General features: G+C 36.8%; 1 protein-coding gene across 1 annotated transcript; it reads left to right on the top strand.

The window, feature by feature from the left end:
- Positions 1–484: 484 nt before the first annotated feature.
- On the top strand, positions 485–11203 carry MC2R (melanocortin 2 receptor). The gene is made up of 2 exons (XM_038128483.1): positions 485–587; positions 10015–11203. The coding sequence occupies exon 2, from the start codon at positions 10157–10159 to the stop codon at positions 11126–11128; it is 972 nt and encodes a 323-aa protein (XP_037984411.1). The 5' UTR covers positions 485–587; positions 10015–10156; the 3' UTR covers positions 11129–11203.
- The last annotated feature ends 423 nt before the right edge of the window (positions 11204–11626 follow it).

The following is an 11626-nucleotide window of genomic DNA, read 5'->3' on the forward strand; positions in this document are numbered from 1 at the left end:
TTATTTTAAAGAGACTCTAATTCAAGGTTAAGCCAATGAAACAACTGTCGTCCTCTTTGATTTAGATGTTCCAATCTTTCCCTTACGCAAAGACCGTGTTGGCTTCATTTCCTTTATAAATAATCTTGCTCCCAGAGCTACCAGCAAACTGACTCACAGTGGTTTCACTAGCAGGTAAGTGGAGGTTTACAAAATATATCTAATGTCAAAAATCCTCCTTGGAGGAATTAGAAATATGCAATGTTATTGTGGAATGAAGTGCCATATTTCCTAATGTTCCCTGAAATCTTTCATCTTCCAATCATTCTTCTTATAGCAAAATTTTGGCAGGGGTTTTATGCATCTTGTATGAAGACTGAGTAAGATTATCCTCTTTACCAATGGAAGAAGTTAACTTAAAGAGTAGGAAAACTTCTATTGAAATGTTTCTTATCTTTTTTTACTGTTTTTCCTGCTTCAACTGTTCTGGGTTTTTTCACTGCATCAGCCAGAGGCCACACATCCCTCAGAGACTTTTTAGCTGGTCATCAATGAGTGATCTTCTGAGTCTAGACTGGGAATTATCTGAGGAGGACTACACCTGCCAGGTATGATTTTTTTGTATTCACTCTGTTCAGGGAGACCAAATTCTGTTCTCACTTGCTCAAGTATTGAATAATTCCATCGATGTACCTGACAGTTACAGATTTCTCAGGCGACTGTGTGGTTTGCTGCACTCTAATTGCCATTACTTTTAGATACTTAATCCTGTGTCAGACAGCAGCACACAAGAGAGGAAGGCAGAGAACAGCAGCAGTCTCTGCCTTGAAGCAGATAACCACAAATGAGGGCAGAACAAATGTCTCTGCTTAAAACTTGTTGTTGTAGATAACGGGAACTATTATTTATCCTTTTACTTTCTCTGTTAACTATTTCAGACCAGAAGCAGAAGGCAAATTTCACCACACACACACACACACACACTCCCCCTATATACACCTGTAATTCCATGATACCTGTGTAGAAGTGGAAATACCTGTTCTGCCATAGCATCATTGCCATAGGGGTTCCCCATTCATGGGAATGTTCATGGGAAAAAAACAAGCAAAAATTACCTAATCTTAGGTATCTTCATAAATCTCCCAGACCTCTCCAGAGGTGGTTTTGGATGACAGCATACCTTCTGCAATGAGATTTTGTCTACTTCCACCTATAGCAGAAGTCACAGTAGCACTGAATGCCAACATGTAACCAGACTAAAGCTTTATGTGGCCACTACTCAAAATGCAAGTAGATTTTTACAGTCTTGGAGAATTTAGATATGAGTCCTTCCACACTTTTTTTTTCTACTCGTTCTCCCTCCCAAACATATGGAATGAAGATGGCTCTGAAAAGACAAACCTGAAAGATGTACTTTTCTCACCCTGCCCCCGTTCTACAGGCTTCCCAGAGAAAATAACCATCTTTTAATTAATTAATCTTTTAATCATTGTCTTTTCACTACATTTGCTTTTTAGAATAAATGGATGTAAATATATTCATTCAGTGGCAAGACAAAAAGCACAATGGCACTTTGAAGTAGCTCTCAGGAAAGAAGATGCTGTATTTTTGATGCACTTTTTTGTTTCAATAAGAGATACCCAATACATACCATAAGATAATGAACTTAAACAGCAGGCTACATGCTATAAATTCATACCCTTGTTTTCTGTCATTTAAAAATATTAAATATTACTCCAATGATACCATCTACTTTGACTACTATTTTATTTGCAACTATTGGAGAAAACACAGCCAGAGAAAAAGATGGCTGTCTCCTAAAAGAGCAGCTAGGGGTGCTTCTTTCTTTAGAGCAGAAACACAGGAGTTCTTTTTCATAAAATGGTAAATGCTTTTCTGTAAAGAAGATTTCCTTAATGCTTGTTGGCAAAACTTTTGTGATGGCATTATTAATGGCAAATAGTGATTTAGTGGAAAGTGTAAAAACAGAGCAATGGCCTCCAGAAATGTCACTTGAAGGCCTCTTGATTGATTTTACAAAGATCCCAAAGAACTATTCACCCTGTGTTCAAATCCAATGTAATTTTTCATTCTTTGTAGAAATTTACATCTTTATAGGCTTAAAATTAATTTCTTCTGGAAACAAATAGGAAAGAATAGTGTAATAAAAGCCAGCTACAAAGTCTGGGGCACAGTAACTATTGTTTCAAAGAAACAATAATCTTTCCACTATAATCTTAGTAAAGAAACATATTTAGTAGGCACTGATGAGTGTAGCTTGTCACCAAGTGTCTCCGATGACATGAGACTGATCTGAGGGTGAAGGATGTGACCAAAGGTTATAAGTACACCACTTCCAAAGCAATTACCTGCATCAGGCAGAGCAAGCTTGGTTTGGTTTTGTCTTTTGGTTTGTTTTTTTTTTTAACTTTGGGTAGATTATGTTGTAAAAATTACAACTGACTAATAATTATATTTCTTAGTGCAGCACAATAGTTGTATTTCTTAAAATATCCCAATTTTACAAAGCAACAGAAGCTTCGCAGAGAGTGAGACTCCATATGTTTCAGGAAAAAACTCTCATGATCTCATATACAGTCCAGCAGTAGAGACAGGGGAAACCTTCACTGCAATTTACTCGCTACCCTGATAGCTGTGTAGTAAATGACTTGCAGAAGTTCCCCCTCCCCAGGCCACAGTGTGTTGTTTACACTGGTGGGAAGGCTCCTCCAAAGTGTAACTACTGAAAAAGGAAGCAGAACACCAGTCAGAAGAGCATTAATGAATTTACAGCACTTGATTTTGTACAGGTGCTAGCTTTAATCTCTTCAGGTTACTCATTTTCAATGAATTGTCCACACATTTGATATGAAGAAGATTATTTCACTAAAGACTTAGTGAAATAAAGTTCACTAATGACTTTGTGAACATTCTGTGTTTATGCCTTGTGACAAAACCCAAGTCTTGATATAACCTCCAACATTTTAAGCAGCTTTTTTTTTTATTTCCAGGTACCTCAGCTAATAGCATAGCTTAAAGACTCAGAAATTGTATGTGAAAAATGATACACAAGAATTTAATCAATTAGAAAATGTTTCCTGGGTTTTCAGCTTTAATTTCTTTTTCTCTCTGCCTTTTTAATGGTTCTTGCCATTTCATTCATAAGTATCCTAAATAATTCCTTTTTTCTCTCTGCTACTGCAAAGATTTATTTTGTTAAGCATATTAAGAGCTCAGTCCATCCTTTTTTAATCCTTTTTCCTTTACCTGCTTCCAGGTTTCTTTGCTGAAACACCCAGAGCTATGCACGTTTTGCATGAAGCTACACTGACATGGTAGAGAGAGAAGTAGTCCTGACCAGTTTGTTTCTGCATAGCTTAGATGCCTTATTACTATTTTTTTGTTGTTGTTGTTGGGTTTTTTTTGGCTTTTTTTTTTTTTTTTGCAACAAAATCATGACATAGTGAATATACTTGACCATTATTATGAATACGAAAATCTTTCCTGATTTTTCCTTATTCATAAAACAAACACATAAGTGTGTAACCTTGGTGCTGATCTTAAGGAAAAAAGAAAGAGAAGTACCCATAAGAAGTAAACCAAACATTCAAATTTTTTTTCAGCTGTAATCTTTGCAAGATCTCCAGTCTGTTCAGTTTATGATTTGGTCAGAAAATGCTTTTATGTGATTTTCAAAGTCAGGAAAAAAGAAGTCTCTTCAACATACACATATGTCATACATTTAAAATTTCATCATGATTTTCACCTTAATTTCACTCTAGAAAGTGTTTTTAAAAGGAAGTCACAGTTGTAATCATGTTAGTGAAATTTTGGTAGTAGTTAAACCAATTGGTATATGGATAGCTTTAGATATAAAAATACTTTTTAATGCACTTAGCTTGTATACATATACACTTCCCTTTTTTTCTTCCTTGCTCTTTTCTTCGAAAAGTGCCATCTCTATCAATGTGAAGTTATTTCTAAGAAAGTAGCAACATTGAAATGATATGGGACATGCAATCACTATCCTGGTGCAGTAAATCACCAAGACCCATGGCAGTGAACCCTTACACAAAAAAACAGTTTATCTAGGCTTGATAACAGTTCATGAACTCGAGATTAGGAAACACAGTATTATATAATGTCCACTCGTGTGAATAATTAGAATAGCTCCGATCAGTCATTAATACCTGGCTGACACTATTTTCTTGAACACTAGAGGGAGATCAAAGCAAAAGAATAAATTACCTAATACAGCATGGATACTAATTGCAGTTGTTAATAAAATTTCAAAAGATTGTGCGATGAAGATCCACGTATCTTAGCCTCTCCAATTTTCCTCACTGTTTTCACATACCCTTATTTGATATTGTTTTATCTACACTGTAGTTTTAAAAAATAAAAGAAAAGAGGATAAAAATACTTAGAAAGAAAATGATTCTATCAAAGCCACCAGTACTCTATTCTGGCATAAATTAGGTTTTTTTATATGAAATATGTTTAGTTTGATGAGAAGATACAAGTTCTAGCAACTGAACAATGGCATGTGACCACGTGGTACTTTTTCCTAGCTGTACTTACAGCAGTAAGCTGGGGAAACTCATGTTCCTTCCCAGGAAAGAGATTTTTCTGTTCTATCTCAATGCTGGCAATGAGACATTTCAAATTCAGAAGTGAAATATTCTGATTTCAGAAGAATGGAAATTAATGCCATCGCTCTTTTGTGATCACAGCCACTGTTTTGTTCAGTGTTTCCTGAATAAAGTTTTTAACATACAATGCCTAACTTAAAATATAGACTTTCTTAGTTTTATAGGAAAGAAAGTTACCAGATGTGCACCTTTTAACCATCTCAGTTACTGATGGGAGATACCAATGCTTTCAGAAGGATTCCCTATAAAGGAAAAATATTTGGACAATATCAGAGAACTGTGCTGCCACTAAATTTTAGAAACTTTCTTGGATGCTTCCTGCACCATTTGTGTCTGCTTAATAAATGGTGAGAGATTTCAAATCGAGGTCATTTGAGGAAACTATTTTATTCAAGAGTTTAACAATTACAGCTGAGGATGTTTCACTTATGATCTGCTAGTGTTCCTCAAGCAGGCAGGTTTCTTTTTGGGATTTTTTTTGTACAGGCAATGCTGAGGTACCTTAAGCATGGTCAACCTAGAAGTGAGTGAGATATTTTCAGTACTTTGAGATGGGTAGAAAAGCTACAGGAAGAAGAGAAGCTGACAGGGCCTTTAGGAATCTGTATTTCAGTATTTTTTAGAGTAATTCCTCTGACACAATTACTTCTAATGACTGTAAAGAACCATAGGATGTGCAGGGCCAGGCAGGATCAGGCTTGATGTGTTTTTTCCCTTACTCGCTCGTTCAGGGTTAAGCCAGGCTGGCAGACAAAAAAGAAATTCCCATTAGCACATGTAGGGATCATCCTGTCCTCATAACTCACCTGCCTATAACAGGCCCAGTCCTTCTTGTCTCCATGAAAGCCATTGCCAAACTACTAAAGACAAAAAAAAAGGAGGAAAAGAGGTTGCCATTTTATTGTTTTACAGCTTTAAAAGCTAAGCCTCCACATCCATGTTTTTGAGTAGTTTGGTTCCTTTTTAAATGCCTGGTACTCCCAGAAAAGCTAGAAACAAGTATTTGTCCATAGTGTTTTGTCAAATGTATCTTGATACAAAATTGCAACAGCTTGAACGCGAGTGACTGAAAAAATGCATTGCTCCTGTCCGTGGGACTTTGGCTGGCATTTTCAGACAAAAGAGGTCATTCTAAGCCGCAGCAGGCAAGGGGAACCAAACTGAACAGATTACCCAGTGTCCCAGTGATAAAGTTTTGGAGCTAGCTAGAGATAAAGGCATAGAAGCAAGTGCTAATACGTTGGAGACTTTGGGGGACTGAGGGAAGGTTATGGCATTTCTAGTGACAAATGACCACCTATTTATATACTGAGTGGGTTGTGAAAGATACTGTTTACACTGTGTCTGATACATAAATCCCTTATTCTGTTCCATTCCTTCAAAATTACCTTTTTTTCCCCAAAAATTTAGATATATAGAACCAGGAATTCCTACATTTCATGGTTCTGGAAAGAAATCATTGCCTCTACATAATTGGCTCATTATCACAGCTGTTTTGTGCCGTCCTAAAGCTGAAGAAACTACTCAGTACCCTTTCAGGTTTTATTTACTAACAGCTATTTAGAGAGTAAATACATCTTGTGGTCCCTGTGATAAAAGGAAGTATGGTTTGCCATTAAAACAATAATAGATAAAACAAAAAAAGCCCCTGGGAAATTATGCAGTATTTAAGGTATATAATTTTTAAACATATCTTTTCATTGTGGTTCACAGCTGAAATTACTTTCATTGCTATTGCAGCTGACCTGGCCAGTTTATTTAATACTTTGGCATAGAGGGAAATGTGTTATTTATTTATTCAGTGAATTAAGTTTTCATCCAATTAAAAAAAAAATAAAAATCAAGAGCAGACCTATTATTCCCAGACCTTTCAGATGCTAAGTCATTGTATTTCTACTGCAGAGAAATTTGTATTTTAGTTATCAGCAGGCACAGGACACACAGGAGAGAGTTATGGTTTGTGCCCAAGGCTAATGCTCTGGAGGACTGGAAGTTCCCAGCATCTTCAAGGGTATTCTCAGCCTTGCACAAGCTGAAGTACCGGGGCTGGCTTTTGGTTGTGTGATATAAACCAGGGCAAACACACTTTCCAAGCAACAAGGGCATCATAAGGAGCAAAATATATGCATTTTAAGTAACTTTACTCTTGCCATAAGTTCATTGCCCACTATACCAGCTTGGGAGACTGCATCCTGCTAGATAAATAATGTTTCTGAATATCCAGTGTTATTGAGCTGTTGATTTCTCTATCCAGGATCTAATTTAAACAAGAATGGTCTGAATTTTTTGCTGGTTTTGTTATACAGCTACATATGTAAATGTGTTTCAGATTTTAAGAGTCTTTCATTTGCTTTTTGACTGTTTTACATTTCTTGCTACAGTCAGGCAGATTTATTCAGACCATGAATGACCTCAAAAAAGCTAAAATCCAAATAATTCAGCTATTGATTGCCAGGAAAACCAGAATTGTCCTATATGGCTTTTTTTAATTTAAAAATTGTAGTGTCTTATTTATAATAATTCTGAAATTTAGGCACTAGCTGGGAAAGGTTGACCTTGCAGGTACCTGCAAAAGATAAATCTGAGGTATTTCAGAGAGTGAGTGGCATGCACCCTTCATCTGGACAGTACAAAGCAAACTGGCAAGGTACTGACAGGGGAGAGGAAATCTGTTGCATCCAAACTGTATTTGGTATTAACACAGGAGTGTAAACATTTTTTTTTCACCTTTTATACTTGTGTGAAAGGACCTTAGCTCTAATTTCTGTTGACAGTAGAAATACACATCCAAGCTCCAAAGTGTCTTCTTTTCCCATTACCTTTCAAGACCCTGTTAAGATCCAGTTATTGAAAGATGCCTCCACCCAAGTGAAAGTGAACACAAGACCATATGCCAAAGTAATACTATGGATTTTATTTAAGAGTATGTGTGAGGTAGAGAGATAGAAATATAAAAGGGCGAGGAGGGGAGAGAGAGAGATCAAGCAGAAGACAGTTACCACCCATGGATCCAGTGGCATCCTAGCAGCCTTTTTTCATCCTGGGCTTCTTGGGGCCCCAGAGTCATTTTTCTGAGGGTACCACTGATGTTACTCATCATGTTCACAACAGCTTTACCTCCCATGTGTAGTCTGCCTGTTCCTACACTGCTTAGAACCACTAAACTACTCAATGCACACTACCTGGGAGATCAGTAGCAGTGAAAACAATCCTGTAACTGTGGAACTTACTGCTGATGTATGATATAATGACTGTTGTGCAGATCAAGCACTGGATTTATGACCCATGTGAAACACTGAATACACAGACATTTCTGTCTGGGATATCTGAGATTGAAATATGACTGTGCACCACACTGAAGTATCAGAAAAGGAGATAATGGACAAGATCTTTGGTGGAACCCTAATAGAACAGTAGCCATGTATACATGCTGAAATGAAACAAGATGGTCTTTTTTTGCTTTCTATTGATTTTTGGAAAACAACATTAAGAGATGTAAGTATTCAGTTTATTGTCAATGCACCAAGGCCCTTATAAATTCTTTGCTCTTAGCTTAAAACAAAGTTACTGTAAAATTATAAGCAGCAGATGTAATATACCATGCCATTCATAATATTGTATCTTTTCAGTGAAGGAAACTTCATGTTTTTCAGGTAGATTACTTCAGCAATACAACTATATCAGCAAAGAAGCATCCTTGAAACACAGTTTTGATAAAACAGCAACTTAATAAATGTTTGCTGGCTGATTCTCCTGTTTAAATCCTATTGAAGGTTTGTCTGAAGTGTCTGTGCTGACTTCCTATAAAGAGTGAAAATTGGTAACAGAGTGCTAGATTAGAAATCATTAAACTTAACTGTGACAGTAGCTCCAGGTGAGAATAGGAAAAACATATCATTACAAAGACATTGTCAAGTTTCTTATTCTTGTTAGTAACTCCTTCCATCACATACTGACAGATGCCAGCCTAATTATCTTTGGGAATGTCCACACATGCTGCAGTGCAATACAGTTCATTTTTCCCACTACACAACCTGTGTTTTCAGATATGTATGGGTACTCTCCTGAATGCTTCCTCTTAAGTGATATATTTTCATCAAATTTGTGCTGGCTGGTGCTCCAAGCCTTGTTTGTATACAAAATAAATGAAATTTTTAACTTCACCCTTTGAAACAGTAACTGTGTGTTATAATATTCAGCAACCCTGATTATGAGCAAATGTGCAAAGAAATTTCAAGATTTACTGATATGAAAGTGTCAAAGAAAGCTGATTAAAACTTAAAAACAGAGGGGGAATAATGAAATTTTAGACTCATTTAGGCTAGAAAAGACGTCTAAAATCATTCAGTCCAACCATTAACCCAGCACTGCCAAGTCATCACTAAACAATGTCCCTAAGTGTCACATCCATAGCTCATTTAAATACCTCATGAGATGGTGAACCAATCACTTCTCTGGACAGCCTGTTCCAGTGCTTGACAGCCCATTCAGTGAAAATATATCTGTAAAGAAGGGGACTTTCTAAATACCAAAACTGCACCTGTATTTCCCAAAATTGACTATGAAGACAACAAGAAAAACTCTTTCCTATCATTTATGGGTCACACCCAAGCTAAATTAATATCATATCAATTTATAGATTAATGAAAAGAGTAAAAAGTCTATTCCTTTGGAAAGAATTCTATACGCTTGGATGGAGTTTAGATTAGGATCATTATAGAGAAAGGAAAACATCATCCCGATGCCAAAATGATATTTGGGGCTTTAGATAGTTGTAAAATACAGACAAGAAAAAGTTATGCTTTGGATCTTAGAAATACTTTCATGGAATCAAAGGACAGTTTCAATTATAAATGAAAAGGAAGCCTCTCAGTAACATCTAACATGCCTCTAAATACATCAATATTTACGAATGTTTGCATCTAAATTGAGGGCATTTCATTACACCATCAACAGTGTGGAGGTAAACATGTTATTGTTCTGAACGAGAGTTTATCTTGGCATTAGTTTTATTTGTGTCTAATAATGCTGAAAATCTTGTGAGAACTGCCAGGCTTTCTCAAAGCAAACAGCTGGGCCAGTAAAGATTGCCAAACTCTTCAAGTCTGTAAGATTAGCTTCAGTAAATATGGGATGCACATTAGTAAAGAAAATTACACATATTTTTTTTAATCACTTTGAAGCTAAAACAGAATTTACACTTTGTTTCTCTTTAAGGTTCAGTGAAGCCTTGAACAGCTCCTATTTCATCCAATTTTTTTTCTCTATGGTGATTATAAGTGTGCTTTAAACTGCTATAGATGATATTTCAAATATCTATTTTTGCCTCATATGTGTGGTCAGTTTCTTCCTGATATTAATGTTTCTACATGTCTTATTGTAGGAGAAATTCCAAACATTTCAGTTAAGTCTTAAAATTGCTCCAGATGAAGGAGAGAGCCTTGATCAAAAGAAGAATGGTCTGATTGACAGGTCAGCTTCACAATAAAGCCAAACCCGAAAAAGAAGCAACTCAGACTCTTTCCATGACCAGAAGAATGAGCACTGAGAGACCTTCCAACTTAATCAAACACCCAGGGCAGACAAGCATTCCATCTTTCGAAAACATAAGTGATTTTTCATTAAATACCACTGACTGCACCCAGGTTGTGGTGCCAGAGGAAGTTTTTTTCACTGTTGCTGCCGCTGGGATACTGGAAAATCTACTTATCCTCATTGCTGTTGTGAGAAATAAGAATTTACACTTGCCCATGTACTTCTTCATTTGCAGTTTAGCCATTTCAGACATGTTAGGTAGCTTGTACAAAACTCTGGAGAACATCTTTATCATCTTGTGCAAAATGGGATACCTGACACGTCACGGAGACTTCGAGAAAAAACTGGATGATGCCATGGACTCCATGTTCATTCTGTCTCTGCTGGGGTCTATTTTCAGCCTGCTAGCCATTGCAGCAGACAGATACATCACTATCTTCTACGCTTTGCGCTACCACAACATCATGACACTGAGGAGAGCCTTGGTGATCCTAGCAATCATCTGGGCCTTCTGTGCCGGCAGCAGCATTGCCATCGCCCTCTTCTCCTATGAAGCAGCAACAGTCATTCCCTTCACCATCCTATTCCCTTTGATGATGTTTTTCATTCTCTGCCTCTATGTCCACATGTTCCTCCTGGCTCGATCTCACGCCAAAAAGATTGCCTCACTGCCCAGCAGCACCATCCATCACAGAACTAACACGAAAGGCGCGATCACACTGACTATTTTTCTTGGAGTTTTCCTTTGCTGTTGGGCCCCCTTTGTTCTTCACATCCTTTTAGCAAGGTTTTGCCCCCATAACCCTTACTGTGCCTGCTACATGTCCATTTTCCACGTGAATGGGACACTCATCATGTGCAATGCCATCATCAACCCTATGATTTTCGCATTCCGAAGCCCAGAATTGAGGAGTACATTTAAGAAGATGTTCCACTGTTCCAGGACAAACTGCAACTGGTGAGCACTTCATCAAATTGAAAATTATAGAGGCACTTATGGGGTGCTGTGCAACATCAGTGTGAAGAGTTAAAAATACTAACAATTACACCCAAAGTAATGCTATGCTTGTAGTATACTGCCAGAGATTTTTCAGAGTTACCAAAGAATGAATTAAAAAATAAGTAAGCACACAAATATTTGTCAACCAGACCTCCACACTAAGCTAATTCTGCTGATAATTTTCATGCAAGGACAAAAAACTAAGCAAATGTCTTAATTATCTTTTGTCATTTCAGAAAAATCCAAACTAAAATCTGCATCATGCTGCATTACCTCAGATATGAGCAAATTCATTTGGTATCAATAATTTCAATTCAATGCATACACTACTTTAAAATTCTGCTGTTTAAATTCCAATTAAGTTAATTTTTTTCTAAACCTTGCATTTGTATAAAAGTATATGCTTAAATAGAAAACATGGACTTCTAATTTTGCTGTAAAAGGGAACTCAAGACTCTCC

The sequence above is a fragment of the Motacilla alba genome, chromosome 2, assembly GCF_015832195.1.
Source record: "Motacilla alba alba isolate MOTALB_02 chromosome 2, Motacilla_alba_V1.0_pri, whole genome shotgun sequence".
Lineage (NCBI taxonomy): Eukaryota > Metazoa > Chordata > Aves > Passeriformes > Motacillidae > Motacilla > Motacilla alba.